The sequence below is a fragment of the Chenopodium quinoa genome, unplaced genomic scaffold (assembly GCF_001683475.1).
Source record: "Chenopodium quinoa cultivar QQ74 unplaced genomic scaffold, ASM168347v1, whole genome shotgun sequence".
In the NCBI taxonomy this organism is placed as follows: domain Eukaryota; kingdom Viridiplantae; phylum Streptophyta; class Magnoliopsida; order Caryophyllales; family Amaranthaceae; genus Chenopodium; species Chenopodium quinoa.
This window is the reverse complement of record NW_018744239.1, coordinates 10,641,392-10,659,082: the sequence shown is the minus strand read 5'-3', so window position 1 is coordinate 10,659,082 and position 17,691 is coordinate 10,641,392. Positions and strand designations below refer to the sequence as shown.

Below are 17,691 nucleotides of genomic sequence, written 5' to 3'. Positions count from 1 at the left end.
AAAAAAAAGAAGCTTATTTAAGTGGTCAAGTGCATAGCACGTGACTTTTTTTGGTCGGAAAATTTTGGTCAACGCTAAAGTTTGGTCATCAAAGGACCCTCCCCACAATCCAATCTCCATATAAGGACCTTTAGTGCCACCTTTTTCATAAAAGGACCTTCCACACAAGGTCGACCACTTAAAAGGACCTTCCTCGTAAATTTTCCTAAAATTAAAAGTATAATTTATCTACATAAAATATAATACATGAAAACTATAATACTATAATATTTAACGTATTGACTCGGGGCATCGCCCTGGCTAAACACTATTGGAAGTTTAAAAGATGTTAATTAAACTATTTAATATTAATATTAATTGAAAATCAATCACATATCTCAATATAAAGTAGCTTGTTGCAATTGTACCATTGATAAAGGCAAGGACTAACTTTTTATTAATCTAAGAGACTATTGATATATTCAGTTCACCCGATAGGCTAATATAAGTATGATGTAAGTTTTATATTTTTTTTAGGAAAAATTGATTCAAATAATCCCACATTTGGCCGGTTCGCTATTAATAATCCCACCTTTTGATTATTATTTAATAATCCCGCCTTTAGGAGATTTTCTTCTAATGGTCCTTTGTGACCAGTTACCTGTACAATAGGTAAATTTTTTAATTCTAATTTAAGTGACACGTGTTATTACGTTATTGGTCAGAAAATCTTAAAAAAATAATAAAAAAAAAGCCCAACCACCCCAACCCCAGGAGGCAACCCGAACTTCCGACAGCCGTCCCTTCCCACCCCCACCGCCACCAGGATCTTCCCCCTCTTCACGACCCACCCAATGACAACGCCCCCCCCCCCCTCCATCTTAATTTTTCCATTTCAAGGATCAAAACAATCCTTTCTTCATCATGAAACCACCCATAAAGCCTCGGAACATTCAAGTGGCGTAAACTCTTTTTTTTTTTTTTTTTTTTTTGAGGAATGGCGTAAACTCATTTGAATCTTCATATCTCTCCTTAATTAATGATGCAGTCTATACTTCTCAATTTTCTCCTTAAATATCACTTTCAACGCCACTATATACTTTGCTCCATCAAAATCGAAAATTGAAAACATATTCAAAGCAATTGAATAAATAAACAATTACTACTACAAAAGTTAGGGGAAACCCTTTATTTCGCGAGCAATGTAGATTTCCAATTTTGAAATCAGATATTGACCAATTTTGCTTAATGCTAGGGTTTTGCGGTTAATCTATATTAAGCAAAATTGGTTGAGTTTTTCAATTTGTCGTTCAGTTAATCTACTCAAAAAATTACTACTGCTTCGTAGAATTTTGAATTGGTTGAGGTTTATTGGGACGTTGAAGGGGTTTTTCGGAGGTTTAGGGATTTTGGGAGCTATTGATAATGCTTCAGTAAGGAGAGAGATTAAAGAAGCAGTGAGAAGTAGGAGAAAGGGGAACAAAAGAGGGAAAGTGCTGTGGAGGGGGGGCGTTGTCGTTCAGTGGGTCGTGAAGAGGGGAATATTCCGGTGGTGGGGAAAGGGGCTGCCGGAGGGGGGAGAGGGTGGGAAGGGACGGCTGTCAGAAGTTGGGATGGAGTGGCGTGGGGGGGGGGGTGGCTGAAATATATATTTTTATTTAATTTTTTAGTTTTTCTTTTATTTTTATATTTTTTAGTTTTTCCTTTCTAATTTTTTTTTTAATTTTCAACCAATCACAAAGTGACACATAGCATATTCACCTATTAAAACCGGTTACCAACAGTTTAGGAACCAATAAAAGGAAATCTCCTATAAAGGTGGGATTATTAGAAAATAATCAAAATGTGGGATTACCAAACAGCGAACCGGCCAAAGGTAGCATTATTAGAATCAATTTTCCTTTATTTATGTGGCATGATTTGATTTCCAAATTTGATAAACTTTAACCACATATGTAGACTAATCCTATAAAAAAAATATGCATTGAGTTGTCATTATAATTTTATATTCTTAATAACACAACATACTTTCAAATTTGATTACGAAATTTCATAGGGAAATTTTCACTATGTTTTTGAACTTTCATAACCAATATAGTATTTAAATTAACAGAAGAAAAAAAGAAAAACTAAAGTCAAACAATTTACTGCTTTTTCTACAACCAAAAAAGGAAAATTCTCAATGGTGACCCCCAAGTTTTGCTACACGAAAATGGTGACCCCCTGAAATTGAATGATACAAATTGACTTATTTAAAAATTTTATCCCACTAATAACCTTAGTTCATTAAATATTCAATTAAAATTAACTAAGGTCAGATTTTTTTGTTAAAAAAAATAAAAATAAAATAATAAATCACTTAAAAAAAAACCACCAATCATCTCCACCAACCAGCCCCCCTATCCCCTCCCCTTTCATTGCCGGCGACCCCAACTACCCGACCACCTCTAGACTGCCAAACTCAAAACCCCGACCACCGTAGCTCGCCGAACTCATAACCCCAACCATCCCCGGACCACCGAACCCAATCCGACCACTTTAAACCGTCAAACACAAAACGACGACCACCATAGACCACCAAATTACCTAGAACCCCAAATCCCCGGTCGCCGATCCTCCCTCTATCTCTTTCTTCTTAGCCCTCTCCTCCACCCCCCCTCCCTCTCTCTCTCTCTCTCTCTCTCTCTCTCTCTCTCTCTCTCTCTCTTTATCTTCCGCCTCCTCCCTACCCATAATTGAAACCTTAAACCGTAATTCCATCACCCCTCCTCGACCAAAATGGCCTAGATCGGAGAAGGAATGGTCAAAGGAGAGAGTTAGGGTTCAGGTCTAAGTGGAGGAAAGGGTAGAGGCGTTAGCTCGGCGGTTCAGGTGGGAGGTTCGGCATTTCAAATGAGGGGGGTTTGGTGGCTCCGGTTTGGGTGGAGGTGGTGCTGGCTAGGTCTGGTGGGGGTATGAGGGTCCGGCATTTCAAATGGTTTTTCTTTTTAGTTTATTTTTTTTCAAAGCTAACTATAGTTAATTTTCTTAATTAAATAAAAACAGGGAAGTCACCATTTCCGTGTAGCAAAATCGGGGGGGTCACTATTGAGAATTTCCCATAAAAAAATAAAAAAAAAAGAAAAAAAGAACTGCTTTAGAAATATATCTTTTATTTAAAAAAGAAGAATCACAAAGTTTTAAAAATTGGCAAAATTTCATTAAATCTTGATATAAGAGTAAATTCCAAGCTCACCTAAAATAAGCCTAACAGCCAACTACAAAGGTTAAATGTGATTACATTGACGATTCAAGTTGGCCACAAATAACAAACTACCATTTTAACAACATTATTATAAGCACTCTATGTTTACTCGACATATGAACAAGAAACTAAAATATCAAAGTTGCTCAATACCTGAATCACATGTTTAAGACAAGGATCTTAAAAGTGTATATCGTAATTACTAAGGAACACTAACCATAGGATATACGAGTCCATGTAACTGGTGCATATATGGTTTTTGTTGGCTGATAGTTGGGTGACAAAACACCAAACTCTATCAAAACCAACAATAAAAAGTTATGTCGAGTTTCACTTGTATCGTGTGCTTCTCTAGGATTTATGTGTGTAGTATCCTTCATTTGAGGAGTTTAAGAACAATTGATATGTCGTGTTTTGTGTATATTATTTGGCTTATTTTTAGTTAGTTTTGTTAGTTTAGTTGAGTATTTGAGTCCGTTTTGGCGTATTTTGCTTTAGTTTGGATAATTCGATGCTTTTATGGGTAGTTTTGTTGTTTTTGATGAATTTAAGGAATAATGGAACTAATTTGGATGAGTTATGGATCCATGAAGTAAGCCAAGGCCCATGAAGTTGAAGAAAAGGCCCTTTTAGAGGTAGGCACGATCGTGCCTACTATGAGGCACGTCCGTGCCTCTGAGTATACAACATCGCCTTACTGAAGACCCTAGGCACGTCCGTGCCCAGGTAAAGAAGCAAGCACGCCCATGTTTAAACACCCAGCACGTCCGTGCCTGGAAGACAGACTCAGCAGCGTTTTTATTTTTAGAGAGGCACGTCCGTGCCTCACAATAGGCACGTCCGTGCCTCCTGGAATTTCAGTGCGCCAAACTTAGGAGTTAAATCTTATCTTTTTAGGTTTATTTATATACCTTTTAGACTTGTTTTTAGGACAATTCATTAATAAATTAAGTCTTGTTTTTATTTTTATTCTCTCCTTAAGAACTAGTTCTCCATTATTATTTTCCAAGTTTTTTGTAATTCAAGATTCAAGATTCAAGCTTTCTACTTTCAATTTTATTCAAGATTTGGTATTTATTTTTCATCCTTTGTTATTTAATTATGTTTTCATTATTTATTATTGTTTTTGTTTCTTTAATCATGTGTGAGTAGATTCTTTAATTCAAGGTCTAGTGTAGCCCTATTATTATTGATGCATGAATTAAATCTTTAAATTCTTTAATAACTTTAACAATTGAATTGCTAATTTGATTGTGATTATGCCAATGCTAGGTTAGACGTAACTATTGTATTTAGATTATTCCATTGTTTTTATCACAGCGAGAGTTGGGTATAAACGAATTTGAGTAAATTAATTTAGGGTTTGATTCATATCACGAGAGTAGTTATGTTTGATAATTGGGAAGTTAGAGTAATGTGTTTAATGTCTTTAATATGCATGATACAATGAGAATAGGATTGATTGTATGTTAGGGAAGCCATTGATACTCGAGAGAGATCCTTGGTATTTATTAGGGTTTACTTTTCCCCGTTCGATTGAAATCGTATGTTAAGGGTAGAATGACAATTGCATCGATAATAATTGTGGTGAAACTAGATCTTGGATGTTTTAAGTACTTGATTTAATCATCTCATTTAGTTTATTTTTGAATTCTTCTCATACTTAGTTCCTTATATAATTGATTATAATTGATTCTTTCTTAGTAGAAATTCGAGTCTATTTAATTATTTCTGAACCTTAGTCTCTTGGGATCCGACCCTTACTTGCCAGTCTACATTAGTATTGGTCTGTTAGGTTATTTTTGATTGGTACGCGACACGCCTACCAAATTTTGGCGCCGTTGCCGGGGACTAACGGTTTCATTAGAATTATTTGTGATTCATCTTTACTAAGTTTATTTCGTTGCTTCGGCTATTTTCCCTTGTGTTTTTGATACTTTTCTCTAGTTTTTCTTGTGCATGCCCACACGATGCTCAGGTTCAGAAGATCTTGAACCATTTGATTATGAGATCGAGGCAACTATAAGAAGAAGGAGAACAAGGAACAGACGCAAGAGAAACATGGTAGACCAACCAACGAAATCCCTCTTGGAGTACGGTATTCCTGATACGACTACCGGAGTCCTTTCAAGCATCATAAGACCACCAGTCACGGCTCAGCACTTCGAGCTCAAGCCACAGTTCATACAGTTCATCTCCAATGATTCATTCGCAGGGCTACCACATGATTGCCCCGTAAGTCATATAGATAGCTTTTTGGAGAAATGTGATACTATAAAGTTGAATGGTGTTACAGATGATGCAATCAGACTACGCCTTTTCCCCTTCTCACTTAGAGACAGGGCAAAGGAGTGGTTAAGAGATGAAGGCACTGGCTCGTTCGATACATGGGACAAGTTATTGAAGGCCTTACTAGTGAAGTTTTTAGGGAATGAGAAGACTGCAAGATTGAGGAATGACCTACAAACTTTTAGGCAGTCAGATGATGAGTCTGAGGCTTGGAGGAGATTTAAAAGATTGCAGAGACAATGCCCTCACCATGGCATTCCAGATTGGATTTTGATGCAGACCTTTTACAATGGCATGACTCATGAGTTCCGTATTTACATGAATGCTGCGTCAGGAGGTTCTCTCTTGAAAAAGAACCCCACTGAAGCTAGGGAACTCATAGAGAAGATGGCGGCCAATGATAACTATCATCCTGGAGGCCGAAACACTGTGAAAAGGGGAGGTAAACTTGATGTTGGTGCTTTAACTATGCTAACTAGTTCTGTGCAGGCACTAACAAGCAGGTTTGATAAGTTCCAAGCAGGAACTTCTAACACCCCACAGGAGTTGTGTCAGTTATGTAATGTGCAGGGTCATGTTGCTCCAGATTGCCCACAGATTTCGCAGAATACGGAAGAGATGTCAATCGAGCAAGCCAATGCTTTCTACTCCTCTAACTCAAAGAGGCCTTATGACCCTTATTCCAACACCTACAATGAAGGATGGAAACACCATCCTAAATTCTCATACAAAAATTCCCAAGCACAACAAAACCCTCCACCACCACCTCCACCCAACACCTACAACCAACCACCACCTGGTTTCCAACAGAAAACACCCAATGCCCACCAACCAATGCAACAATAACCTCAGAAATCAAGCCTAGAGGTGACATTAGAGAGCTTTATAATCGCAACAAACAGTGCCATCCAACATCAAAATAGCTCTATCCAACAGTTGCAGGCTCAGGGTAAACTTATGGAGAATCAGATAAGCCAATTGGCCAACTAATTTAGCCAAGCCCTAAAGACTCCAGGAACCTTCTCGGGCCAGACTGAACAATCTCAAAAAGGCCAAATGAATGTCGTCACCCTGAGGAGTGGAAAGCAGTTGGAAGATCCTCCTACCAAGGAGCCATCAAGAGAGGTCATTGAAGAAGTGGGTGCAAGTGAGAAGGAAGTAGAAGATGCTAGGGTCGACGAAGCATCAAAGGAAGCACCACCAAAGCCACCTGCTTCATATATGCCCAAGGTTCCTTTTCGTCAAATATTAGCACAAGCTAAACTTGAGAAAAAGTTCAGTAAGTTCCTCGATGTTCTTAAAAAGCTTCATATTAATATTCCATTCCTAGATGCCATATCTGAGATGCCTTCTTAGGCAAAAATTTTAAAAGATATGCTATCTAACAAGAGGAAATTAGAAGAGAATACTACGGTTTCTTTGAATGCAGAGTGCAGTGCTATTTTGCAAAAAATTGTCCCTAAGAAATTAGGAGATCCAGGGCGCTATTCAATTCCAGTGAAGCTTGGAGATATTGAGATCAACAGGGCACTACGTGATCTAGGTGCAAGTGTGAGCCTCATGCCACTGTCTATATGCAAGAAGTTGCAGATGGGTGAACTCAAACCCACACGCATATCTCTGCAACTTGTAGACAGGTCAGTGAAGTTTCCTTTGGGTGTACTTGAGGATGTACCCCTCCAAGTAGGTAAGTTTTTCATTCCATGTGATTTTGTTGTGATGGAGATGGATGAGGATGTGAATGTTCCTATCATACTAGGTAGACCTTTCTTAGCTACTGCAGGTGCAATTATAGACATGAAGAAAGGTAAGATTATTTTTGAAGTAGGTGATGAGAAATTGGAATACTCACTTTTGAATATTATGGGTGCTCCTTCTATGGGAGACACTGTTTGTCAGGTTGATGTGCTCGATGAGCTGCAGAATGAGCAACTTCCCTTGAATTAGAATGATGATGCTCTTGAACAAGTTATATTAGGGAAGGAAGATGATAATGGAGATTGGCAGTCTAAGGAGTATACCAGGTTACTTGATGAAGCAAAGGCCGATCCAAATCAGAACCCGATCAGAGAGACATTGGAAGTAATGAGTATTGGGGAGTGTTCTAAGCCTCCCGAGGTAGAGTTGAAACCCCTCCCCTCTAACTTAAAATATGCATATCTTGGTCCAAATAATTCATATCCTGTTATTGTCAATGCTGAACTCAAGGACACAGAATTGGAGCAATTGCTCAACGTTCTGAAAACATATAAAAGTGTCATTGGGTACACCATTGATGATATCAAGGGCATTAATCCTTCTTTCTGTATGCATAAGATCATTCTTGAAAACGATCATGCCTCTTCTGTAGAACCTCAGAGAAGACTTAATCCTAATATGATGGAGGTAGTTAAAAAAGAGGTTCTGAAATTGCTTGATGCAGGTATAATCTACCCTATCTCTGATAGTAAGTGGGTTAGCCCTGTACAAGTAGTACCAAAGAAGGGAGGTATGACCGTTGTCAAGAATGACAAGGGTGAGCCCGTCGCCACTAGAACTGTCACAGGATGGCGAATGTGTATAGATTATAGAAAGTTGAATAAGGCCACCCTGAAGGATCACTTCCCTTACCTTTTATTGATCAGATGATTGAAAGGTTGGCAAAGCATTCCTTTTTCTGTTACTTGGATGGATATTCAGGTTTCTTTCAAATTCCCATCCGTCCCTGTGACTAGGAAAAGACTACTTTCACATGTCCATATGGCACCTTTGCATATCTCAGGATGCCATTTGGATTATGTAATGCTCCTGCCACCTTTCAGCGATGTATAATGGCAATTTTCTCAGGACTCATAGAAAACTCTATGGAAGTATTTATGGATGATTTCTCTGTCTATGGAACATCTTTCGATGTATGTCTTGAAAATTTGAAAAAAGGTGCTCCAAAGATGTAAAGAAGTTAATCTAATCTTAAACTAGGAGAAATGCCATTTTATGGTACAACAGGGAATTGTCTTAGGTCATGTCGTGTCTAATAAGGGTATTGAGGTTGATAGAGCTAAAATAGAGGTCATAGAGCGCTTACCACCTCCTAACTCTGTAAAAGGAGTTCGAAGTTTCCTTGGTCATGCAGGTTTTTATCGGCATTTTATTAAGGATTTTTCGAAAATTGCTAGACCTTTAACTGAGCTATTAGCCAAGGATGTCCCTTTTGTCTTTTCTGATGCTTGTCTTGAAGCTTTTAACAGGTTGAAGGAAGCTTTAATCACTGCTCTAGTCATGCAACCCCCCAGATTGGAGTCTGCCGTTTGAAATCATGTGCGATGCTAGTGATTATGCGGTAGGAGCCGTGTTGGGGAAAAGGAAGGAGAAGAAGCTCCATGCCATTTACTATGCTAGCAAGACTTTGAGCTCTGCTCAAATGAATTATGCCACAACTAAAAAAGAAATGCTAGCAGTTATATAGCCTATTAACAAGTTTCATTCTTATTTGGTAGGTTCTAAAGTCATCATACATACAGATCATGCAGCATTGAGGTTCTTGATGACCAAAACACATGCCAAGCCTAGGTTGATTCGATGGATTTTACAGCTACAGGATTATGACATCGAAATCATGGATACCAAAGGGACAGAGAACGTTGTTGCAGACCATCTTTCTCGTCTTCTCCTTGACCCTGAGGATGGAGATGATACTCCTTTTGATGATTCTTTTCCTGCTGAACATTTACTAGCTTTATTACAGACTGAATCCCCTTGGTTTGCTGACTTAGCTAATTTTCTCTCAAAAGGTATAATGCCTTATGGCTACTCTTCTCAACAAAGGAAGAAATTCTTTTCTGAGGCAAAGAGATACCACTGGGACGATCCCTTCCTTTACAAAGAATGCGCGGACACCATGATCCATAGATGCGTTCCAGAAACCGAGGTAAGTAATATTATCTCACATTGTCATGACTTACCCTGTGGTGGACATGCAGGCCCCTCGAAGACAATTGCAAAGATTTTGCAATGTGGATTTTATTGGCCTACGATGTTTAAGGATACCTATGCCTATGTCAAAGCATGTGATAGATGTCAACGGACGGGCACAATTTCTAAGAAGAACGAGATGCCACTTAACAACATACTCGAGGTTGAGTTGTTTAATGTGTGGGGGATAGATTTCATGGGTCCGTTTCCTCTTCTCATGGCAACCGTTACATATTTCTAGCTGTTGATTATGTTTCAAAGTGGGTGGAAGCAATAGCCACTCCAACCAATGATGCTCAGGCGGTAAGTAAGTTTTTCAAGAGAGTTATTTTCCCTCGTTTTGGTTTACCACGTGTTTTGATCAGTGATAGGGGAACACATTTCACGGAGCATCGGTTTGAAGCAATGTTGAAGAAATATGGAGTACAACACAGACTTGGCATTGGCTATCACCACAAACTAGTGGCCAAGTTGAAGTGTCCAACCGAGAAATCAAATCTATCTTGGAGAAAACGGTTGCAAGGACAAGGAAGGATTGGTCAGTTAAGATTGATGATGCGCTATGGGAATACCGAACGGCCTTCAAAACACCTATTGGTACAACTCCATATAGACTTGTGTATGGAAAGGCGTGCCACTTACCAGTCAAGCTAGAACACCGAGCTTTTTGGGCTATTAAATGATTAAATTCCGATGCTCAAGCGGCAGGAGAAAAGAGATTATTACAATTAAATGAGCTAGATGAGCTCCGCCTTGAAGCCTATGAAAGTTCAAAGTTGTACAAAGAAAAGACTAAAAGGTGGCATGATAAGGGTCTTATGAGAAGGGAGTTCAAAGAAGGGGATCAAGTCCTTCTTTTCAACTCTAGGTTGAAATTATTCCCTGGTAAGCTTCGGTCTAGGTGGTCGGGACCGTTCAAGATTAGGAAAGTCTTCCCCTATGGCACTATTGAGTTGGAAAACACAAGAGGGGAACCTTTCTAAGTCAACGGACAGCGAGTGAAGCACTACCGAGTCGGTGATCCCATCGATGAGGGGGTGGATATCACACTCTCGTCCCCATCACTAAGCTCCTGAGAAGCCATACAGTCAAGCTAAAGACCTTATAAACAAGCGCTAAATGGGAGGCAACCCATTCTTGAGTTTTTACTCTTATTTCGTTAATCTTTCTTTATTATTTTCATTAATTTATCTTGATTTTTTTTATTTGATTCTTATGTCTAGTTTTTGTTTTGTTTGTGGTGTTAAATTTGGTGAAAAGTAAGCAAAAAGAAGAAGAAACAAGGAGGAAAAGCGCTAAGAAGAAGGAAAAAGGAGAAAAATCAAAATTGCAGAGGCACGTCCGTGCCACTGAGGAGGCACGTCCGTGCCTCCGAGGCAGAATGTTTGGGGGTTGAATTTTTAGAGAGGCACATCCGTGCCTCCCCATTAGGCACGTCTGTGCCTCAGGTTTTCCGTATTTCACTTTTTTTTAATAATTTTTATTCCAAAAAAAATCTGAATAATTAGGCACGTCCGTGCCTCTAAGGCAGAGAGATCAGGACTTTAATTTCCAGAGAGGCACGTCTGTGCCTCCTTACAGGCACGGCTGCTTTTTTTTTTCTCTTTCTTTTTCATTCTCAAAACTAAACCTTCGAATCTTTCTCTCTCCTCCTTTCCTCACAATATTCGCCCCTCCTCCTTCAATTACTCACTCAATTTCTCAATTTTTTTTGCATCAATCTTCAACATTTTCATATTTCTACTCAATTCTCACACTCCATTAACAACAAAATTCAATCCAAACCCCAATTTGTGCAATTTTTCAAAGAACCCTAGATTTAAAAATCAATTTGGGGCTTTTTGATTTGAGACTTTTTGAAGCAATTGGGAAGCAAGAAAGGGATTCAAAGGTGATTATTGCAACGTTTGTGGATCATTTGCGGGTATCTAACACCCACCACACCTTGGGTAATCCCTTTTCTCATACTTTCTCTCTCTAGGTTTTCATGAATAATTTTTTATAAGTTGCTCATAAAACATTGTTAGAGATTGTTGATTGTGTTTGGTTTGTTCAATTTGTTTTGATATCTGTGATTATAAGTTTGTGTAGTGTGATTGAGAAAACTAATATTGATTTTGAAGCATTGTTGAAGTATTGTGGATTTTTGTGAGTTTGTGGCTGATTAATTGATTGTTTCTTTGTGTGCTTGATTGATATACATTGCTTGAAAAATTGAAATCATGGCCTCCTCATACAACCAAAGAAGAAATAGGCCTAGGAGAACCTCTTCCAAAAGCCTTAGAACCCCTCCCGTTCCACAACCTCCTCTCATACCACTTGCCCATATTCCACCCACTGAGACATTCGGGATTGATTTCAAGGGAAATGAGGAACACATGAAGAACTTTCTTCGCATTAGATCCCGATCCTTAGTGCCTAAACGGTTCTTTGACCAAGAGGCTATGGAAACCTTGGGTATGGGAGGTGAGGTCCAACGCATACTTAGCCGGCTAGGATGGAGTGGTTTCTTAGCCAAACATGCCAACACCTACTCCAACATTACATACGAGTTTTCTATCTACCTTAGAAGTCCGTCGACTCGACGGCCACACCCCTAGAGACGTTTCATTCAATTGTCTTAGTGACGTCACACCCTTACGGTGAGGGAAGTTAATGTCTTGCTAGGCTTCCCCACCTTTGGCCAAATAGGTAGACCAAACTACAGTAGGTTGACAGGCTATAGTGACCTTAAACACATGGCGGGATTTGACTGGCTAGATGACTACGACCCTAGCCACTCTAAGACCTCATGCATCAATCCACCTAGCCATGAGAACTTATCTGCCAACTCTTTTCCTGGACCCTATTTGCTATATGTAACACAGGGGGAGTTTTCTCGGCTAAGGAGCTCTATTTTCTATGGCATTTGTTAGCTCACCCCGACCCCACTGAGTATGATGACATGATTAACCCCAGGGGCATGGTTTTTATATCACCTATATAACGTAGCCATGGGTTCGGGGACATTGCTATAGGTGGTATGCTTTCTTTGTGTTGTTGGCTATGTGCAGGATTGGGCAGGTTTGGACCAGTACAGGGTCGGAGGCCCCACCACACTGAGTATTCAGAGCTTCCAGAAATGAGCTGGGTGAAAGAGGCGCCATCAGGCCCAAGGTTATGTGTGGTTGGTCGGCCGCCCCACTCTACCCCGGCTGGCTCCCTATGCTTATCTCCCGAGGTTTGGGATTCCTCAGGTGGCCGGGAGGGATACTTGGATTATCCCTCCTGATTTCATGTGGCCACCGCAGCACATCGAGGGTGTCCTACTACCTATGGAGGAGGGAGCCCAATTGCCTGGTGGTGAGGGGCAATGCTTATGGAGGAGAGGGGCATGCATATAGTGGTGAGAGGCATGCACATATGGAGCAGGATGTTCCACATCAGGAGCCGCCAGCTCCACCTAGCTTGGAGGAGCAGATTGCCTCCATGAGGACTGATCTCAACCATGTCATGCTGAGCATGGGTGACTTGAGGAGGGACGTCAGTTGACACGCAGAGGGCGGTCACAAACCCGTCGATGTCCCATGATAGCATGGCGACCACCTTCGGCGACCTGCAGGATCAGCTTGCCGCCTTCCAGGCCGAGTTCTTTGATATAGGGGGCATGACGAGACAGCATTTCCAGGGTGGTCCTAGCACCGGCCCGAGGTTATGGTCCCCCCACCCCTCCTGATCATTAGTTTGCTTTCCCTTCCCCTTGTTTATTTGCTTTGTTCTATGCATACATTGAGGACAATGTATGGTTTAGCTTGGGGGAGGATTTGCTTTTCACCTTGTATAATATTAGATTTATTTCAGTTTTTTTGTAGTTTATTTCTTTCTAGTGTCGAATAATATGGCCATTGCATGACTATGATTCTATGATTATAATCACATATGTGTGCTTTTGAAAAAAAGAGTTTTTGAAAACTCATTCATTGATGTGCTAGGATTTGAGTTGGTTTTGTGGCCAGGATGGTCTCCCCGCTCTACTTATGTGAATAGTTTGTGTACCCGGTGAGAGTCTTGAGCCTTATTTGACTGATTTCACTCTACCTCAATCATGTTTCTTCTTGTGTGATTAGATTGTCCTTCATATAATCGAATTCTTGATCTTGCTTTTTGACTATTTGAGACTTTATGATGCATGTCGCGAAAAGATGATTGAAATTTCCTTGTAGAAATTAGAGCCTCTACATTTTAGGCCTTCATGTTTTTTTTTCTTTTTCTTTTTATTTATTTTTATTTTACATTCACCCGTAGGTTGAACCAATTTGAGCCATATTAACCCCTTCTTGATACCCTAAATTTAAAGCTTTAGAGCTATTTTTCTAGGTTTATTTTGAAGGTGTTTTACATTTGTTAAGCCCTATGAGTGTGAATGATGTTGAAAAAATGAAAAGAAAAAAAAAGTAAAAAAAAAAAAAAAGAAAACAAAGAAAACAAAGAGAAAAGAAGGAGATTATGAGAAAGAAAAGAAAAAAAGGAAGAAAGAAAAAAAAAAAGAAGAAAAGAAATATGGTCTTAAAGGCCTTTGAAAAAATCAAGAAGTCTTCCATTTTATTTTTATTTAATCCCTTCCTCTTTGTGTGAAGAGAAAAAAAAAGGGAAGGAAAGAATAAAGGGCTATGTTTATAATTGTATGGAGTTGGAGGAAATAAGGTTGGATTGAACCCGACATTTGAATGTGTAGTTAGATTAGGATTTGTTTTATTTTGAGCACCACATTCCCAAAATACGTTGTCCAACCCTTTATTTACCGAGCTTACCTAATATGGATTTCATGATTTTCGTGTTTGCATCAATCACTAAAAGTGGAGAAAGTCACATTGCAAGCCTAAAGAGGCCGGTTGTGTGAAGTTGATATGCATGCTATGCTTAGGTTGAGTGGCTTCATATTTCACCCTGAAAACACATGAGCGTTATTGTTTTTATTTTTCACAACTAAAGTGAGAACTATTCATGTTTGTGTGAGTAGGTATGGGGAGATGTGTGGTAAGATTGGTTGTCAAGTCCAAGTATATGAGATGAATGGTGGTTTTTGTGCATGTTGACTCTTGATTTCGTTTTTTTATCGTGGTTTTGAACTTGATGGCACATTGTGATTGTTTTGAGGAGTTGTCATTATCCTCCCTTGTGATTCATGGTTAAATGCTTGAGTACAGGCATTAGTTTAGCTTGGGGGAGTTTGATATGTCGTGTTTTGTGTATATTATTTGGCTTATTTTTAGTTAGTTTTGTTAGTTTAGTTGAGTATTTGAGTCCGTTTTGGCGTATTTTGCTTTAGTTTGGATAATTCGATGCTTTTATGGGTATTTGTGTTGTTTTTGATGAATTTAAGGAATAATGGAACTAATTTGGATGAGTTATGGATCCATGAAGTAAGCCAAGGCCCATGAAGTTGAAAGAAAAGGCCCTTTTAGAGGTAGGCACGATCGTGCCTACTATGAGGCACGTCCGTGCCTCTGAGTATACAACATCGCCTTACTGAAGACCCTAGGCACGTCCGTGCCCAGGTAAAGAAGCAAAGCACGCCCATGTTTAAACACCCAGCACGTCCGTGCCTGGAAGACAGACTCAGCAGCGTTTTTATTTTTAGAGAGGCACGTCCGTGCCTCACAATAGCACGTCCGTGCCTCCTGGAATTTCAGTGCGCCAAACTTAGGAGTTAAATCTTATCTTTTTAGGTTTATTTTATAAACCTTTTAGCCTTGTTTTTAGGACAATTCATTAATTTAAGCTTGTTTTTATTTTTATTCTCTCCTTAAGAACTAGTTCTCCATTATTATTTTCCAAGTTTTTGTAATTCAAGATTCAAGATTCAAGCTTTCTACTTTCAATTTTATTCAAGATTTGGTATTTATTTTTCATCCTTTGTTATTTAATTATGTTTTCATTATTTATTATTGTTTTTGTTTCTTTAATCATGTGTGAGTAGATTCTTTAATTCAAGGTCTAGTGTAGCCCTATTATTATTGATGCATGAATTAAATCTTTAAATTCTTTAATAACTTTAACAATTGAATTGCTAAATTGATTGTGATTATGCCAATGCTAGGTTAGACGTAACTATAGTATTGCGATTATTCCATTGTTTTTATCACAGCGAGAGTTGGGTATAAACGGATTTGAGTAAATTAATTTAGGGTTTGATTCATATCACGAGAGTAGTTATGTTTGATAATTGGGAAGTCAGAGTAATGTGTTTAATGTCTTTAATATGCATGATACCATGAGAATAGGATTGATTGTATGTTAGGGAAGCCATTGATACTCGAGAGAGATCCTTGGTATTTATTAGGGTTTACTTTTCCCCGTTCGATTGAAATCGTATGTTAAGGGTAGAATTACAATTGCATCGATAATAATTGTGGTGAAACTAGATCTTGGATGTTTTAAGTACTTGATTTAATCATCTCATTTAGTTTATTTTCGAATTCTTCTCATACTTAGTTCCTTAGATAATTGATTATAATTGATTCTTGCTTAGTAGAAATTCGAGTCTATTTAATTATTTCTGAACCTTAGTCTCTTGGGATCCGACCCTTACTTGCCAGTCTACATTAGTGGGTACTATAGTGGAGCTTCATGTAGTCAAAACTCAAAGCTCAAAGGTAAGGCATTCTGCACTAATAGGTGAAATGGGAAGATTTACCAAAAAAAAAAATACAAATTGGCGACATCAACGAAGTATTTAAGCACATTAAGGATCAGATTCGAAATACAAATGAATGATATAATATTAGGTTTTGTCTAATTTCTAGCTTTGATTTGGTGAATCGCTAAACATCGCCCGCAAATTACCATATAAAGCCCACAAATATGACTTGGTGTGACTTTATTGCCCTTTTCCTTTTAAAAAAAACACTCTACTCCTCTCTAAAAAAAATCAGAAAATCTACCTCTCTTAAAAAAATTAATTACGACAATGTTGAGGCGGCAAGGGAAAGAGGTGGCGGCGGCGACGGCGGAGGAAAGGCGGCGACCTGGTGGCAAGGTAATTATTTAATTATTATTTTTTTTTAAAAAAAAAAAAAAAAGGCGACGGTGGCGCGTGGTGGGGCGTCAGGTCCGACAGCCAACGCCGGTGGCGTGGCATCTGGCTTGGAAGCCCAGCCACCGGACTGGCGTCCAAACCAGAAGCCAGCCCATTGGTTGTGGCGTCCAGATCTGGCGCCTGTGCCTATGGGTGGGCGTCCTGTTCAGGCGCCTGCCCACTGGCTACGGCTGCCGGAGCTGGCGCCACCGCCAGTGGGTGGGCGTCCTGGCCAGGCGCCCGACCCTTTTTTTTTTTGTTTTTTTTTGTTTTTTTTTGTTTTTTTTGTTTTTTTTGTTTTTGTTTTTGTTTTTTTTGTTTTTTTTGTTTTTGTTTTTGTTTTTTTTTCTTTTTTTTGTTTTTGTTTTTTTTATTTTGCAAAATCAGAAATTTAGTTTTATTTAAAATAATTTTGTTTTATGTCTAATTTTTTTTTGTTAATGTGTCTCATTTTTTTAAAAATATTTATCAACTTTAGGTGTTTTTTTTATATATCGTGTATATTTTATTTTTATAAAATCAATTTTTTTTTGTGTTTATGTTTTATTTTTTTTATGTTTGATGTTTAAACATTTTTTATGCCTTAATTGATGTAGTATGTGGAAATTGTTTGTGTTAATGTGAAATTGTTTTTTTATTTAAAATGTGTAATACATTAGGGTATTATGTGTGTATTTGTGTTTGTGTAATATATTTGTTTTTTATTTTTTATGTTTAATTATTTGAAATAATTTTTATTTTTTTTGGAAATCATAAATTTTGTAATATATTAGGGTATTATGTGTGTATTTGTGTATGCCGTATAATATTTTTCTATGTTTAATTAGTTGAAATAATTTGAAATTTTTGTTTTGTGTCCTATTTATTTATTATGTCTTTGATTTTTTATAATCTTTATTAATTTTATGTTTATAAACATGACGATATGTTGGAAGTGTTTGTATTTTGTATCTGTAGGTAGTTATTTATTTTTCTAAAAAACTTTTGTATGTTTATACATTTTTAAATTTTTTGTAGAATTCACTGGGTCGTCATGGTGCGGGGGAAGAATGTAGAGCTTCTTAGTAGAAGCTATTCAGTGGAGAGGTCGGGGCATAGACATGTTAGATCCCGTGGTATTTCGGCCTCGGCTCGTAGAGAACGGATCCACCGTCGAGATGAGGATGACGAT

The 17,691-nt window shown here is 38.4% G+C and overlaps 1 protein-coding gene across 1 annotated transcript; it reads left to right on the top strand.

The window, feature by feature from the left end:
• The first annotated feature begins 5,284 nt into the window (after positions 1-5,284).
• Positions 5,285-6,358, top strand: LOC110694388. Its single transcript, XM_021871557.1, has one exon. It carries the CDS (start codon positions 5,285-5,287, stop codon positions 6,356-6,358), a length of 1,074 nt encoding a protein of 357 aa, XP_021727249.1.
• The last annotated feature ends 11,333 nt before the right edge of the window (positions 6,359-17,691 follow it).

Coding starts and splice junctions, on each gene's coding strand:
- LOC110694388 (XM_021871557.1), top strand. CDS start 5,285: ATGGTAGACCAACCAACGAAATCCCTCTTGGAGTACGGTATTCCTGAT.